General features: G+C 47.6%; 1 protein-coding gene and 1 long non-coding RNA gene across 15 annotated transcripts in view; one reads left to right on the top strand and one right to left on the bottom strand.

Moving 5' to 3' along the window:
* ARID1B (AT-rich interaction domain 1B) overlaps window positions 1–4,524 on the bottom strand; it is a 436,905-nt gene extending 432,381 nt beyond the window's left edge. For 11 of the 14 annotated variants that reach the window (XM_077898062.1, XM_077898100.1, XM_077898070.1 and 8 more), the window contains exon 1: window positions 2,234–4,177. In XM_077898062.1, coding sequence (XP_077754188.1) covers window positions 2,234–4,162 — 1,929 coding nt within the window. In that variant the 5' untranslated portion in view covers window positions 4,163–4,177. Of the gene's footprint in view, window positions 1–2,233 lie in introns of all 14 variants that reach the window. The other 3 variants (XR_013380082.1, XM_077898158.1, XM_077898153.1) reach the window with 2 other exon arrangements.
* On the top strand, window positions 2,415–9,074 carry LOC144314259 (uncharacterized). Its single transcript, XR_013380083.1, has 2 exons — window positions 2,415–2,525; window positions 4,977–9,074. It is a non-coding gene; the product is annotated as an uncharacterized LOC144314259 (long non-coding RNA).
* Window positions 9,075–17,959: the final 8,885 nt, after the last annotated feature.

The following is a 17,959-nucleotide window of genomic DNA, read 5'->3' as shown; positions in this document are numbered from 1 at the left end:
GTACAACTCCAGTAACTAAAGATTTAAAAGCAGTGGACACTAATGTCCTCAGCTGGGGATTCACATGATTATCTGTTAAATTCAGTCCTGTATCCATTCTGACACATCTCTCCTCTAAGACATGATTATTATTAAAATGCACCTTCCTAAAATAAATAAGCTGCGTAAAAACACAGATTACAACCACTGTTAATTCCTTTCTAACAAATCAGAATTTTAAAAGCTTTCACAGCATTTAAGACGTCTAAGAAAGAAAGATTATTTGGAATAAACACACCCAGCACAGCTTGCATGTGATAGTTTCCCTAACACATGTGTGAGCACTTCAAATAAGGCTCACATCACCAAACCTAACAAAATTAAAAAGAAAAAAATTCCTAGAGCATTTCTATATTTCCAAATCAGAAGCAAATGTAAAATAATTTTTAGTATTTCTCGAGATTATCCATTTTTCCCCTTTGATTATTGTCTGCAGAATTAGTTTCCTCACTTCCTGACTTCTGAATATCACATCAATTTGAAACTTCTCATCTACAAACATCTTTAAACGATCGGAATGGTTAAAACACACGTTACTAGAAACACAGCTCTCATCTTGTTACAAAGCTAATTAAGTATCACTAAAAGAGACCGCCGCATATCAGAACCTGGGAATTTTTAAACGTTTTAATTTTTTATTTTAGACTGCGTCGTGCTGACAACCCATTGTTTGCAGAGTTTAATCTGTAAAGGGAGCTTTCATCAAAGCTTTACGAATCCAAGAATTGGTAAAATCTTTGGTTTAATTGCTTTTCAATTGCCGTATTCTCATCTTACAATCAAAGTCCGTGATATCTGCTGTGTCCACGTTAAGACTGTCAAAGACCTGGAATTTTGTAAAAAAGCCCAATCTGCTGGACACCAGCATCATGTTTTCAGTATTTAATCCTCTTATTAATAACTATGATTCGTAATAACTTAAGCTTCAAATAATATTCCACCTTACATCTGCTTGTAATAGAGCTCAGTTATTATTTGTGGCAAGAATTTTTGTGACTGTACTGCTCAGCACTTCTATTTACATCAGCAGTGCTAAATGCCCAATGGTGAGAGGGGAGCCAATCAGATGGCAGATTAGATGTCAACTCAGAGGCAGCTGTCTGGAGACTATTACAGCCAGTTTACCTCCACAATTCAAATTCCAAACCTTGCAAAGGAGATCAAGTCAGTCTTTAGGCTCAGCCTACGAGCAAGAAACAGCAAGGGTGCAGGACACTTCCTAATAACGCTGTAGGACCTGGGGGACAGCAAATCAAAGAAAACCCAAATAAATCTGATCCAAAAAGATCCATTTTCACGGGTCTGCTATTTTCCTGGACTCGCCGAATAAAATGTATGCCTGATCCGAGATCAAAATAAGTCCCATTTAACCGGAATGCGTTCCATTAGCACAGCCTATCCTGTCGAAGGTGACTCCTTTCGAGCAGCCTGGAAGCCAAAAATAATGGATTTCCTGGCTATTCTCGGGAATGAATCGATTAATTTTAGAACCTCTCTCACCTCCACGTCGTTGTAAACCGGGGTGTTATTTTTGCTACGAAGCACTCAAAGCTCGCATCGAGTATCTCCGAATAGCCGGGCACAACTACGAAAAACACCCTCGGTGGCCACAAAGCTAACCTTTTTTTTTCTTTCTTTCTTTCTTTCTTTTTTTCTCTTTCCTCCCCCCTCTGCCTTCACCTTGCAGGTTAAGAGGGAACGCGGTGTGGCTGGAGGTAGGACAAAGTTCCTCGTTCTTTTCCCAGTTAAAGCTGGTCGTGGGCGCTCACCGAGGAGACCGGGTCAATATTCCTCCCTCGACCCGGCGGGCCGGGAGCGCCGATCTGGTTACCGAAGCCGCCCGGGCCGCCCCCGGCGCCCACGCCGCGTCCTGGGCGCGCAGTCCCCGGCTCCGCGCACGGCTCCGCGCCCGGGGCGGGGGGGGGGGTGGGCGGCCGCGCGTCCCGGCGGGCGTCCCGGGCCTCGGCGCGACCCTCTCCCCGGGCCCCCGGGCCCCGCGCCGCGCACTCGGGCGCCGCGCGCCGCCCAGCCTCCGAGGGAGGCAGCCGCGAGTTAAAATGGCTTTGGGCGCCTCGCCCCCGCCTCCCCCCCGGCAGAAGACGCGGAAAAAGTACGCGGAAAGAAAGAAAGTCGGGCTCGAGGCGCGCGGCGAGGCCGCCGCGGCGGAAGCAGGCCCGGCCGGCGCGGGGGTTACCTGGGATCTGCCCATGGCCGGGCCGGGGGTGCCGGGGCTCATCGCCGGGTGGCTCCTTTGTTGCGCGGCCGCCCAGGCCGGGCTGGCAGCGGCGTACTGGGCGCCCATGTCCTTGCCCAAGCCCATGCCCGCGGCCGCCTGCTGGCCGCCCGCCGCCGCCCCCGCCGCCGCCGCCGCCGCCGCCGCCGCCGCCTGGGACTGGGGCTGCGACGGCGGCGGCGGCGGCGGCGCGCTGGGGCTGCTGTAGTCGGGGTAGCTGCCGCCGTAGCTCCTCATCATGGGGCTGGGCGAGGTGAGCAGCTGGTTGAGGGTCGGGGTGGCCCCCGACGGGTGCTGGTTCTGCCCGGCGAAGCGCTGGAAGCCCCCAGCCGCCGCGCCGGCGGCCGCCTTGCTGAGGCTCGCGGCCCCGCCGCCCCCGGGGCCCATCATCATGCCGCCGCCCTGCTGCCGGGGGGAGCTCAGCACCCCGTACCCCGAGGACGAGCCCCCATAGCCGCCGCCGCCGCCGCCGCCGCCGCCTCCTGCTGCTGCTGCCGCCGCCGCGGCCGCCGCCGCCACAGCTCCCGCTCCTGCTCCTCCTCCTCCTCCTCCTCCTCCTCCTCCTCCTCCTCCTCCTCCTCCGCTGCCTCCTCCTCCTCCTCCTCCGCCGCCGCCGCCGCCGCCGCCGCCGCCGCCCGCGCTGGGCCGGCTGTAGCCTGGATAATGGTTGTACTGGCTGTTGGGGTACCCTTCGTGGGAGTTCTGCAGGGGGTCCATGCTGTTGGGGGCTCCGGCGGCGGCTGGGGCGGAATGCATCATCCCCATCCCGGGGCTTTGTTGTCCGCCATGTTGATCAAAGCAAGGCCCAGTGCGGCCGCCGGGGCCGCCGCTAGCAGGGGCAGCGCTGCCATAGTAATTATTAAACTCCGAGACGGCCGCGGGGCCGCCACCGCCGCCGCTGCCGCCGCCGCCGCCGCCGCCGCCGCCGCCGCCACTGCCGCCGCCGCCCCCGGGCACGGCGATCGGCGGCTGCTGCGCGCCCAGGGCGCCCAGGCCCGGGTGCTCGAACCGGCCGCCCGCCGGCTCCCCCATCTTGGGCGGCGCGTCGTCCTCGTCGCCCGGCTTGCTCAGCAGAGGCTGGCCCGGGGGGTCGGCCTGGCTGCCCGCGGCACTGTCCTTGGCGCCTCCATGTTGCGGCTGCTCCATGTCGGGACCGGGCTGAGCCGCGCCGCCGCCCGCGCCGCCGAGGCTGTTGTTGTTGGAAATGGGATGTTGCTGCTGCTGCTGCTGCTGCTGTTGCTGCTGCTGCTGTTGCTGCTGCTGCTGCTGCTGCTGGAACTGGTTTAGCTGCTGCTGTAGTGCGTGGTGGTGGTGGTGGTGGTGGAGGTGGTGGGCATGGTGGTGGTGGTGGTGGGCATGGTGGTGGTGGTGGTGCTGCTGGTGGGGCGCTGCGGCGGGGGCTTCGCCAACGGTTTTCAGTTTGTGGTTGGGGAGCAGCCCCGTCTCCATGGCCGAGCCCGGGCCCGACGAGGAGGAAGAGGAGGACGCCGCCGCCGCCGCCGCCGCCGCCGCCGCCGCCGCGGAGGAGGAGGAGGAGGACAGCGCGGCGGCGCTTCCACCCTCCTTGAGAGCCGCCTCGGAGCCGCCGCTCTTGGCGCTGTGAGAGCTGGCGGCGGCGGCCGCCGTGCTCGCGTTATGGGCCATGTTCAGGTCGTGACGGGGGTGCAGGGGGTGGTGGTGCACACTATGCAGGCCGCCGCCGTCGCCGCCGCCCCCCAGCATGGGTCCCGGTGCCGCCGCCGCCGCCGCCGCGCCGCGCGCCCCCGCCTCCAGGTCCCGGGCCCCGGGCGCCGGCCGCGGCCGGGGGGGCGCCCGCCGCTCGCCGCTGCCCGTCCGCGCCCGCGCCGCCGCCGCCGCCGCCGCCGCCGCCGCTGCTGCCCGCGCGGCCATGATCGCCGCGGCGTGGCGAGGCCGGGCGGGGGGCGGGGGGAGACAATAAAACCCACTTTTTAGTCGGCGGCCCCTCCTGTGCGCATCCACACGCCCCGACGGGAGGCGAGCGGCCCCCTCCCCCTCCGCAGGCCCCGCCGGAGCCGAACCGGGCGTCACGCCTTACGGTCTGGGCCTGCTCCCGCTGTGTGATTTCATGGTCAAAGTTTTTAGTTCAGGTTTAAATGAAACTTTTCTCTTTTCCTCTCTAACCCGGATATGGGTAAATACACGACTGACTGAGCCTGTCGGGCCCAGGCCGGCATGCGAGGGAGCCGAGCGAGCCCGAGCAACTATTATCCACTTCTGTCTGATTGCTCGCGTGCACTCGCAAAACGCGGACTGGACTCGGCGCGGGCCGCCCCCCGCCGCCGCCGCCGCCGCCGCCGCCGCCGCCGCCGCCGCCGGGCGCAGCCTCGCGGGCCCCCGGCCGCCCCGCCGCCCGCCGCCCCGCGCACCGCCGCCCCGGGCAGGGCGGGCTGGGCTGGGGCGGCCTGGGGCGGCGGCGGGCTGCGCTTTCTCCCCTCGCGCCCCGTCTCCTTGCCAACCGGCCGTTCGCGTGTTTGTTTTCACGTCTAAAAGGAACGATACAAAGGTGGAAAACGAGTCTGACGAGCAGACAAAAGAGGGAGAAGGGCTGGGGGACAAAGTTGTCGGTTGGCCTCCGGGGTTCGGAGGAGCAAAAGGTTTGGGCGATCCGTGCAAAAGGAAAAAAAAAAAAAAAGCAGCACTGCCTCTCCCAGGAGTTATGTAATTTTTTTTTTTTTTCCCCCAGAACGTTAGCCGCTCTGCCTCGATTTGGGGCCATCGGTGTAATTCCCACAACTTCTCCAAAACTTGCGAGAGGAGGAAAGAGTTTCGGGGAAGGTCGGCCGCGTGGGTTCGGGGAGTGCGTGTCCTGGACACAGCAAGCGCCCAGGAAGTGCGGAGACGGACCGCACCTGCCCCAAAGAGGACGTTTACGTAACTCTTCTTTCCAGGCACCTTCTGTATGCCTGTAGGCTTAGCAGTGCCTACAGACGCAAAAGTATTCCCAGAGGAGCATTTTTCTTAACGACAGGCGCTTGTCTCTCTCTATCCTCTCTCTAAAGGGAAAGTCTTCGAATAAGTAGACCGGTGTGTGCTCTGCTCCAGCTTGCACATGGAAATTTAACTATCGGTGCCATAATAGGGACAGCTGAAGTTTATCTCGTGTCTTCATAAATCTGTACGACGCCTTTCATCATATTTCAGAGGTTAATGTGCACAATTAACCCTCTGGATAGGAGTTCATCTCTAAGCAATGTGAAACAAAACTAAAAGAAATACGTGTTATGCCCAATAAATATAAGATCAGTAGTAATGGAGATGGGTCAGATCTAGCCCTAGAGCAGAAATGTTTCGGACCGTGTTCCTTTAAGAATACCCTACTCTTCTGTCACTTTAGGGTGTTTTAAGTGTTTTTGTTATTGTGAATTCATCACCTGGTAACCTCGTGGATATCTTCAAGCAGGCCTTCTGAACCTAAGCAGTGCCTCACTTGTACTAGTGTGGAACTCGTTTCCACGGAGAGAAAGCATTTGAAACCAGAACTTTCCAAGAGGTCACACTAACTGAAAGGATACATGTGGGAGAACATAGTTTTCTAAAGTCCCTTCATCCCTCAGCTTTTTATAAAGATCGTTTTAGTTTATTTCTACTGCAGCGGTTATTTTTATTTGCTTGCACAAGTGCAAATATGTTAATGACTAAATAGAAAAAGATGGCTGGGAAAAACTGGTGGCTAATTGGTGGGGGAGGGGAATCAGGTGCACACCCAAGGGTCATTATAGAGTGTACAAACAACAAATCGCAATTCCATGCGAACAGCTGGAAAACAGGGGTTATATCATTGTGTGTAAGAGAGACTAACAGAACTGTAAGATGAATTCATGCCAAATCATTCATCAGTTTTTGCCAAGAGAATACTACATCTTTGTTAGTGTGCCTTTTTGACACTTTCTCCTGGATTTTCCCCCTTTATACATTCAAATACGTACTGATTATACACAGTACACCACAAAAGTTGAATTTTTAAAGTTTTTCATATGCAACTATAAATACATGTCTGTTTCGTGTGTGAACACATATATTCTAAAATCAGCTACACATTTATGCTTTTAGACATTTAGACCCAAACTAAACATATACATAATACAGTCACACGAAAGCATTTATCCAAATTGATAAAATACGTCAAAGTCAATTTAAACAGGTGTAGCCATATCTTGTGGCTTATTTTCACAACTAATCCTGAGAGGGAAACATGAGTCACCCAAGTTTAGCTCTCTGGCCTTTTTCTTAGAAATATTTTTCATATAGAAAAATCATGGAACTAGAAAAAAAATATATGTCAAGATCTCTTTTAATTCCATTTGTTTCAGCAAGTCAAGTAGAAGATTGGAACCAAGAGGCTATGAAATAGAGGCCCCCAGCACAATGAAATCAGCCTGCTATAAAAGGCGACACATGCCAGTTTCTCCTCCCCAATGGCAGATGCCACACCCTAAAGCAGACAGAAGGCACTGCAGTCTGTAAAGAGAAGCACAACACAAAGCCGGCAGGACTTGGTTTTGTCTTTTAAACCACAGAGAATGCTAAAATACCTTTTTTAAAGCACCCTTGCTGAAGATAAGTAGTGGGCTCCTATTCATTCAACTTAGTTTTTAAACACACCTTCTCAAGAAAACAAAATAAAAGCCTCTCAGAGTTTCATTTAAAAATCCATGGCTTCATAGACAAAAACAGGGACTGTCAGGGGTCTGTTAGAAAGTGATGAAACAGGTTCACATTTCACAAAAAAAGCACAGTTTGAACCAGAGGTGATAATTCTGTTGTATCACTTGCCTCAATTATCCTATATGGCCACGCTACCATTATTGTTTCCTTTGATGAAATAAGGCCCTTCAGAAAGTAACAGGTACATTTTTCCCGACGAAGTCCTTATTTTTACACCTCTTGTGTAATTTCAAACAATGATGACAACTTTAATAAGTCGCTCCGACCGCAAACCAACGGAGGTGAAGACCCGAAAGCTGGCAAATGGCCACCGTGCCCCTGCCGCCACCGTCCCACCCACGGCTTGCCCTGAGCCCTCCTGTTTAGCCAGAAGATTACCCGTTATTTTCTTAAACACTCCATTTTGGCGACAAAAAGGTTTGGTTTGTTTTGGGTTTGGGTTTTTTTTTTTTAACTATATGAAAATACTAATATTTAAATACTCCTTTTGAAGAAGTTTTGGGCTCCGAATAAAAGACTCTTCAACTTGCCCACTTCAAGAGGATTGAGCCAGATGGTAGTTGAAGAATGCCACAGCTCTGTTCTTTTTGCCTCATCGTCGTCGTAGCCCATCATTCTGTTTGCTTTCAGATTAGTCCCCTTTTACTATTCTGGTTATTTATTCGATAACTGAAACTATCACGATTCACTAACCATCATATTCCTCAGTATTCTTTATGTAATTTGGAAGCAATTTAGAATAAAGCCCTGTCAAGGTTTTACAAATAAGAACTATTAGAGAATAAGGCTTTGGATACTTGCTTTCCTTTTAGATTTATGAGAAATGCGATGAATGGAGCTAATGGGATTTCCCTACTGATCTTGGGCAGGGACTTTAAAAAGCACTAAACAATTGTCCTTTTCACTTCTCTGATTTAGATGTTAGCAGTGAATAACTGAGTAAACGCAAGATATGGGACATAGCATTTGATTTGAAACAACTATGCAAATTAACAGTGGTCCAAAAGTTTAGGAGGCAAACAATTAGAATTTCTTTTCAATTAGAATTTGAGAAAAAATCTAGGCAAAAATACTTTAAATAAATTTGGGGACTCTGACGGATAGTAGCACCATTGTACTTAGTAAGAACAGTATAGCATGGATAATAAACCTGGATGGGAATAAACTACACTTATTTCACAAATTTATCTTGAACCTACTTTGTGACATGCTTTGAGAATAAGAAGATAATTATTATTATCTTGGCCCTGTCCTCAATAGGGGAGACAAACGCAAGGCTGCCCTGAAATATCATAGAGGGTTTGGCTAATAAAGAAGCAAGCTCAGACTTCCCCACCCAACAACATTCCCTGCAGCTATGCCTTGTTGGCAGCCACCAGCCAGGCACCTCGCCCTAATCCTCAATCTGGCACAGTTCAGACATAACACTGGGAACCCACCACCACCACTGTTGGGGCTAGACTTCCAGAACCTTAAATCAAATTTACCATTAAGGTACTAACAATTTCTCTCTCAAGTCCTTAAAAACATAGTAACTTCAGTGAAATACATTAAAAAACACCTTATTGGCATTTTAGAACGTTGTACTTTTTGTCTTACATTTGACCATCCACATTTTGAATGCTGTGTAATAAATATTTTTACTACAGCCTAGATTAGAGATTTTCTGTTACTTTTAGACAGATATGTGCATGATGACATTTCTTTCATTTTATTCCCATCAAAATCTTATTGGGCACCTACAGGTGGGCACCTACAGGTGCATTTCAATACTCTCTCCTTCTACAATTATGTCATGTCACATAATCATCTGTATGGCCTCTATCACTGATAACCTGCTGTGTGGATAAAGACACTTTATAGATAGCTCCACTATAGTTCTTTTAAGTAACTACTTGAGAAGTAAACCTATTTGAGATCATGTATAATAATCAAGAATACAAAGGTAAGTCATTTGGAGAGCAAAACACCTTAATTTTCTGGAAAGAAAGATTTTAGTGACTTCTCTGAGGCCTTTCTGGGTCTTTCTCATATGTGATTAATTGCTTCATAGTACACATAAACTTAGAAAGTAAAACTACTCTTCAAGCACAATAAATTACAAACAACTCGTGCATTGATGTAGTACATGTGTGATTATTTTTTAATTTTATTTGTTTGAGAGGGGGGACGTGGGGGACAAGCGGACTCCTCACTGAATGCTGAATCCCACACGGACTCCATCCTGCAACCCTGCTATCCAGAGATCATGACCTGAGTGGAAACCACGAGTTGGACACTCAAGTAACTGAGCCACCCAGGAGCCCCAATGCATGTGTGATTTTTATTCTACCCATTGCTTTGTCCCCAGTCCATTAAGACAGTCAGTGGGCACCTTTAAGGGTAAATTATTGACAATTGCCTGATTGTTCTGGTAAGGGACAAAGGACGTGGTTATGTGCATCCCTACACAAAATGACAATTTCATTAAGAAATTTGCTTATCAGTGCATTCCTCTAAAAACATCCGAGTTGTTAAGCATAAATCTTTTTTTTCCTCTCTCCCTAAGTTAAAGGAAATTTTCACATTGTGGTGTGTTGCTGTAGGCCTTAAAATTCAATGGGCCATCCTTGACATCTACTCTGACCCTCAGATGTCTCCTCTCTCAAGCCACACTTCTCTCTGGTGCTGGTGACCTGCTTTCTCAAGGACCTGTGTGTTAAGTTTTCCCTCCTCCCAAAGTGTAACTCACAAGGAGCAGCTGGGAAGGTGGCCTCTTGGCTCAGCCCCATTCATTCAGCAAGTAACTGCCAAGTGCCTACTCTGCACGGGCCCAGTGCTAAGCTCCGCAGCCATCGCAGTGGGGTGGGGTGCAGAGAAGGAAAGGGGGGACTTCCCACATTGAGTGAACCTGCTAGACAAGTGATCACACTAATGAACGTATCATTGCACAGAGATAACACGCTCTGAGGAAAGATACAGAGTTATGGGAAGGCAGTAAACGAAGAAGTCTGACCAAGGCAGGGCAAAGATGGCTTGGGCTGAAAACTGCAAGGTGGGAGAAAACCAGAGAAAGAAGGGAAAGGGCATCCCAGACACCAGGAGGCCAGTGGGGTAGACAGCAGACTGGGTGCCTCTGTGCAGGTTCCGGCAGCCCAGGTTGGTCGGAGCTTGTACTCCAAGATCAGGGCTCTAAGTAAGTGTAGCATGTGAGCAGTGGGCTGACATGACTGCATCCAGTCACAGAACCCACTGACTGCTGGGAAGAGGTGGAGCCAGAGCAGAAAGGATGTGGAATAGGGGACTGTCTCAAGTCCAGGCTCACCTCTCAGGATGGGGAAGCTTGACCACCTTCATTTCTTTAGGCTCCCAATGGATTATGATAAGAAGAAATACTAAGGATCATAAAAATGCATTTATTTTAATGTTTACAATTTTGTAAGTTTTATTTTTTTGAAAGACCGAGTAAGCGGGAGAGAGAGCACACATGACCAGGGACAGAGGGAGAGGGAGAAGCAAACTCCCCCCGTTGAGTAGAGAGCCTGACGCGGGGCTTGATCCCAGGACCCCAGGATCATGACCCAAGCCTAAGGCAGACAGACACTCAACCGACTGAGCCACCCAGGCACCCCTTAATGTTTACATTTTTTTAAATGTAATGTAGTCAGCCTCTAAAACACAATGCAATATCCTGATGCGCTTTTTTACACTTAGAATAATTCTAGGACTCATTTTTAATTAATTCATAGTGCCCTACAGCCGAGTGATCTGTTGATAGACTACAAGTTTAAAAACAATTTGATGAAACTCTTTTCATCTAGTCATTGTATCTCTAGGAATAAATGTATAACTTTACTTGGCGACAACACCAAAGGCGAAATTGGAGACTGTAAATGGCTCTCTGGGTTATCTGTCATGATGAAGCACAGTCCAAGTGAGAGATGAGAGATGGTGAAGTTGGATAAAGACAGGAGGGACCATGGGGATGGAGATAAGTGAACTGACCCCAACGGGTCCCCCCACTTAAGAATGTGCAGATTGTTCACTGCTCAAGGGCAACCAGCCAAGGAGATGAGTGAGGGCTGCAGTCCAGCCAGAATCTTACTTGCCACTCATTGAGTCCTGGCACGGGACTGAGTCCACTAGAGGATGGGATGTTTTTTTCCAATTCACATGAAGCATAAATGCATGCTTGCAGTGGGCCTCCATGGGACAGATGGTGAGGAGAGGCATGGGAAGACTTGGTAATAGTTCAGATGTGTTTGTGAGGTGATGGGAGGCTCAGGGCCTTCTCTCTCACCACTTTTTCCTCCACCTACCCCTTCCTGGCCCAGTGTATGAAGCAGCTGGGAACCCCAGCTTGTATCCCCACCATCCAGTCCACTCCTGTCCCTCTATCCTACCCTAATTTTCTCTATACCACTCCCTGCCCTCCCCACCCCTGCACTGCTCAGATAAGCCAACATTTCTCATCATGGAATCTCAGACCTAGAGACAGCGCAGAGTTTTGAAAATCCATGCAGTGCTAAGATTTTGTGGCCTGAGAGCCTTCTCTCGTTTCTAGGAATTTGTGAGATTGAGATGATCCTTGGAAAACTCTTTGAAACAAATGAACCAGGTGAGTCAAGACTTCCCCTTCCCAGGGCCTCCTGTTTGCACAGCATCAGCGGGTGCCATGCTTGTTGCCCTCCATCTAACGGACGCCTTCGTGCAGTATGACTGTTTGTTCCCTGGAATTGTGCAGTGTGGCTCCCCTGATCGTCTCTATTTGCCAGAGGCCAAGGCTATCATTTGTAGTCCTTGAAAGGAGGTGCAGGAAGAAAACAGGATCCCAGGTTGGGAAATGGCCATGCCCAGGCCCAGGCAGTCTCCTTGTTTTGTGTGGATTTGGCTTTCTGCCTCCTTTCCACAGCTGCAAACCTTGGGGCAGCCACCTCGCATACCTGAAGGAGGAAAAGGAGACGCAAGCCCTGGGGTGAGGGCAGTGTTTAGAGCAACACGCATGCCCTCCCTTCTTCTCACTCACTTCCCTATCTAAGGATAGGGCATCAATCTAGAAAAGGGAAAACCTCAGGCAGAAATAGTTGCATGTATGTATGTATGTATTTATTTATTTATTATTTATTTTTAGAAATAGTTGTATTTAAATCAACAAACCCAGCCACTTCTAAGCTGCTTTGAGTTTTATAGTTACTATTGCTAAACATGTATTGTGTCTATACTGTGCCCTGCACTTCACATAGATACAGCAGAGAAGCAAGTGCCCTTACCCAACATCTGTTCTCTTTACCCAAAGCCCCAATTTATAACTGGGCACATGACCACCTGTTTAAAAAAAAGAAGAAGTCTACATTTCCCAGATGCCTTGGAGATAGGTGTGTCACTCTGTTTAACGGGAGCTCTGATGCTGGCTCAGTTACCATCTGCCTTCAGACTTGGTTTATGAAAGAGAAAAACTTCTATCTTCTTCAAAATAACTGATGTTTTTTGCTTTGTTTGGGATTTTTTTCTTTTTTTCTCTTCCCTTTTTTTCTTTTTAAGTAGGAAACAAAATCTAAACCTGATCTAGTGCATATGATTTCTCATACAATTCTCCTACTTCGAGAGCTCAGTAAAGCACACACACCTTGATTTCATCCTGCAGAAAACACAGGAAATAACAGTGCCTACTTCACCGGGCTTCTGAGGATTAAATAATGTTTGCAAAGCTCTGAGCACAGTGCCTGGCAAAAGGGAGGGGTCAGATATTATTATTTTATTAAGCCCTTTATGTCTCACTGGCTAGGTTATCAGCTAGGTTATCAGTCCCCACCTTCAAGTTTCTCTTCTACCTTCTACCATATTCAGAACAATCCAGGACCCACAGTGGGCTCTTAGCACTTAATTGTTGAAAAAACTCTGGGGTTGAACACAAACATCTAAATAAAATTATTCACATGCGTTTTCAAATTAATTGTTTCTTTCAACGCAGAGAACTAATGTAGCTTAAGGAACAATACCTTTATGTGGCTAGTCATTTTGAATCTTTTTTTTTTAATTATTTTATTTGAGAGAGAGAGAAAGCATGAGTAGGAGAGAGAAAGAGGAAGAAGCATATTTCCCACTGAGCAGGGAGCCTGATGCCATGAGGGGCTCAAATCCCAGGACCCTGAAATCATGACCCGAGCCAAAGGCAGACCCCTAACCAACTGAGCCACCCAGGGACTCCTTTTTTAAATCTTTTTTTTAAGTTTTGTGGCTAGTCCATAAAGGAAGGACTCCTAACTTCTTTTCTCTTTTCTTTTCTTTCTTTTTCTTTCTTCTTTCTTTCTTTCTTTCTTTCTTTCTTTCTTTCTTTCTTTCTTTTTCTTTTTCTTTTTCTTTCTTTTCTTTCTTTTTGTTTCAAAGGTGTAGGAAGTTTTTCTTAAAAGGTCAAGTTGACCTATTATGGTAATACAAGTTGTAAGCTATATTCAGAGGGCTACCACTCTGAGAAACTGATTTCCCAACTTCCTCTCTAGGTAAGACTTCATTACCCTTGCAGGCTAAAAGAGTACCACATGGGTGGGACACCTGGGTGGCTCAGTGGCTGACCATCTGCCTTCAGCTCAGGTCGTGATCCCAGGCTCTTCAGATGAATCCCGCATCGGGCTCCCCTCGAGGAGCCTGCTTCTGCCTCTGCTTCTGTCTCTGCCTCTCTCTGTGTGTGTCTCTCATGAATAAATGAATAAAATCTTTTAAAAAAATAAAGGAGTATCACATGAGCATGAGATTTGTAACTAGAGAGAGTTGCCTTGAATATGTTTAATGCTTGAGTCCATCACAGTAAGTCTCAGTCTATACTAGTTTAGCATGGTACTTGTTTATAAACAACATGATTATTAGCGCTGATTCTGTGAGATTGGTTTCCCACTGACCTCAACAGAAACAATGCAAATATTCACCCTTTTTTAAAGCATAGTAAAACTCCTGTGGTTTTTGAAGCCAGACCAAGAACACATGTAGAAAAGCCCATGGATTATTTTAAGTGAACTTATTTTTTTATCTCATTAACTTTGCACCATATGCTGTTTATTTTTTATATCCTGCATATGCTGAAAAATGAAAATAGAGCAGGCCACTGTGCTTCATTTGGGGCACATAATTACGAGGATGACATACACAAACTGGGAAGTTCAGAGAAAAACAAAGACAATTAAGAGGACTTTTTAAGATGACTTTAAAGGATTTTTAAAGCTCTATATGTTCCTTAACTAAGCAACCCAGGAGGCAAGCAGGAAAACTGCTTCCCAGCACATGAAAGGAGTGTTACCTCGGGGTAACAGCTTCCCGATCTGGAGAAAGAAGTTAGACTCACATCACAGTGCCGTATTTTATGGGCTGGGCAAATTTTGGCAATTTACTTAACTTTTTGGGTAGCAGAATGTACATGAGACACTAATAAATATTTGGGGGCACCTGGGTGGCACAGTGATTGAGCATCTGCTTTTGGCTCAGGGTGTGATCCCGGGGTCCTGGGATCGAGTCCTGCATCAGGCTCCCTGTAGGGAGCCTGCTTCTCCCTCTGCCTATCTCTCTACCTCTCTCTGTGTGTGTCTCTCATTAATAAATAAATAAAATCTTTAAAAAAAAAAACTAGATATCTATCTTGCATGTTTTCATGGGTTTTTCTTTTTGGGGGGTTTTGGGGGTAAGAATTAAATGAGAAAGTATATATATATATATAGTATATATATATAGTATATATATATACTATATATATATAGTATTTGACATGTTGCCTGGAATTAAATAGGTAAGTAGGGCGTGAGTGTGTGCTTAATTTCTAAATAGAATAGGTATCTGTCATGTGATTTCAGGAAAACCAGGTATACTCCACTCAATCCGGAACATTTCTTCTGCTACCTAATTAACATTTCTCCATTAAAAATTTATGGATTTATTCCTTTCTTTAAAGGCTCCATGCCCTAACAAAATGCAAATATGCTTCTACCACCTAATACCTGAAGATTTGTCAGCCATTCACACCATATTATGAATATATTTTGAATACATTCCTGAAGGCCTGCTTTGTTTTTTGTGTGTTTTTAATTTTTATTTAATTTTTATTTTTCTTGAAGGCCTGCTTTGATGCAGAAGAAGAGGAAAGGAGAACCAGGCCAACAGGACCAGAGAGAGGATGAGCTGAGGCAGGACCCAGTACAGTGAATGGGAAGGCTGTGAGGCTGGGGGAAAATTCTGTTTACAGCACAGCAGAGCACCCCCTTGTAAACAGCCCCACCTATTCACAAGCTAAAAGTATGGAAAGGAAAAAAACATTGAAAAGGTTTTCTTTCCATCCTGACAGTTCAGGCTTCTGGGTCCTCATCCCATTTCCTACAGGCTGGAATCTCAGGATTTGTCATCCCTAGCTCTGTTACAGTTAATCCATGGTAGATGAAGGTTAATCCAAGGTAGAGACTACGTGAGGAAGAGAGAGGGGCGTGCAGTTTGGAGGTGCTTTTCCAGCCAAGTCATTCCATGATTCTGTGGCTAGATGGGGCATGATTCTGTGGTGTGAAGCATTTCTACTTCGGAGGTGATAATGAAGCACAGTGAACCTCTCCACTACCGAAGAAAATTGCTAGTACTGAGGCTGGAGCGAGGGCAGAAGTGAAGGAGACTGCTGGCCTCCAGGACCCCCATCCTGCCTGTGGGCCCTGTGGGACCCTTTTCTGGTGTTTTTTGGTTTTTTAAGGAATTCATTTACTTATTCATGAGAAACACAAAGAGAGAGGCGTAGACATAGGCAGAGAGAGAAGCAGGCTCCCTGTGAAGAACCTGATGCAGAACTCGATCCCAGGACCCCAGGATGATGCCCTGAGCCAAAGGCAGACGCTCAACCACTAAGCCACCCAGTCACCTCCCTTTGGGACCCTCTGGTTGTGATAACAAAGAATGGGGGTGCACAGGGTTAAAATGTACCTCATCTGGGGTGGTTGCAATGGAGAAGAGGACAAAGAAGAAAGAAACTGGGGTGGAAGGGAAAGAGGGACAGGAACATTATTAGGGAGACTTCTAGAGACAGCCCAACACACTGTTACTAAAAACCTCAGTGGGTCTGGGGGAAAAAATAATGCTGCAAATTATAATTTATCCTTTGACACATTTATCATTAACTAGGCTAGACCATCTTACTAAGGTGAGATCATTCATGGAAGTTATAAAAATTTTAGGTTCAAGGTTAAAGGTGTAGAATGACCTTCCTTGCTGACCTTCCATAGGTAAGTTCCCTGGACAGTTGATCTGCCTGCCTCCACTTTCTTTCATAAGTCCTGCTGTATTATGATTTTTTTATGTCACCTGGCCACTGGAAAAAGTTCACCTATGATTCCTAATGGCCTTTTTCTTTCTAGGAAAACTCTTGAGTTTTTTCTTGGCTTTCCTCTGCTTCAGTCTTTTGGAAATACATATTGAAATCTGAAGTGTGGTGTCCTATGATTTCCATTCTACACCTGTTTATTGGTGCCAGGGTGAGAGGTCTATTTAGACCAGCTAAGCTCTTCTAAATACCAAGCAGGAACAAAAAACCTCAGGAGTGTGGGTGCAATGGGACATGGCATGGACACAAGGCCCCAAAGCAGTACATATTGGCAGAGACTTCAACTTCCTTCTCTACAAAAGGAGGCAAGTGAACCAGTTGGTGACTACTTTGATGGCTCTTCAGATCTCAAAATTAGCTTTTTCTTTCTCTGACTTCCCTAAGACTGCTCGAGCCTGAAACTTCCCCATGCTTCCTTCACCAGTGTCTCCTCCTCCTAGCCACCAGCCCCTGACCCCTGAGGGTGCTCCTGCTCCCCTGCAGGGCCCTGTCCCTGTGGCCAGCCAGCTCATCATGGGGACCCTGGGGACAGCCCTGCCCGGTCACAATGGTGTCCTCTCTGCTCTGACCTACTATTGCCAGTTTCTCAACTATTCACAGTTGCTCACTGTGCCTTTGTGTAGCCATTCCTTGAATGTCCAGCCACTTCTTCCAGTGTCTGGCCCCCTCCATTACTAATTCCTTACTCCCACTGGGCTCTCTCTCTCATTCCTCTTGGACTTTGCATTTACCACCTTCTGTACTCTTTCCCACTGCTTCATCAAAAGCTACTGTCTTTCAAAATTGAGTTCAATGTCACTCCCTTTGTGAAAATTTCCTGGTCCCAATTTTCACATCCATAGTGGAATAGTCACCTCTGAGCTACAAAATGAACTCATGGACATCACTACTTTAACCCTTAGTATGTTGTAAATATTTGTCAATGTTTATGTCTCCACCCCTAGATTGAGTGCTCCAGGAGGGCACCCCACAGTTCTGTATATCCAGGACCTAACATGGGTCCTCGTCCTCTGTTAGCATTAGTTGGATAAATAAATCATCTCTGCAGTCAGAGTGCTAACAGGGTCACATCCCCTTCCTCTGAAGATGGCACTAGCTCCTCTGATGCTTCCTGAACAGTCACAAAGTCCCTCTGCATGAGAATGTATCCTTAGTAATCAACCCATTATTCTGAGGAAATGAAGCAGAATCGTTGTCTGCTTGACAAGCATTCTTGTCAGATATGGGCAGCGAGTTCAGAAGATCACCTGATAGAACCAACCATATTATCCCAAAGGAAGTGCCAGCCACTCCTGTTCATCTGAATGCACTTTCTGGTGGTCGATACAAAATGAGAAAGTGAGACAGCCTCCCTTCCCTTCTGCAACAGGGAGTGCATCAACATTCTGCTCGTGGAGCTAGGGAACATCCTTCAGCATGACCTCCTCAGGGTCCCTACTTAACAAATGGGGAATTTTGCCTTTAGTCATTATAAAAGAAAAGTTCCCCACTCCATGTAACAAGACTCAAAGACTTAGCAACAGCCATCATCATGGATGCTTCAGTGATTTTCAGCTATCTGTGGGGACATATGTCTGGAACAACATGGGGAAAACAAGATTTTTGTGGAAAAAACCATCCATATAATTTTAAACTAGCATGAGAAAAGACTTTGTGGCCACCCTATAGACAATTTTTTAAAG

The sequence above is a fragment of the Canis aureus genome, chromosome 1 (assembly GCF_053574225.1).
Source record: "Canis aureus isolate CA01 chromosome 1, VMU_Caureus_v.1.0, whole genome shotgun sequence".
Classification (NCBI taxonomy): domain Eukaryota; kingdom Metazoa; phylum Chordata; class Mammalia; order Carnivora; family Canidae; genus Canis; species Canis aureus.
Note: the sequence above shows the minus strand (reverse complement) of the source record. Positions and strands in the feature narration are given on the sequence as shown.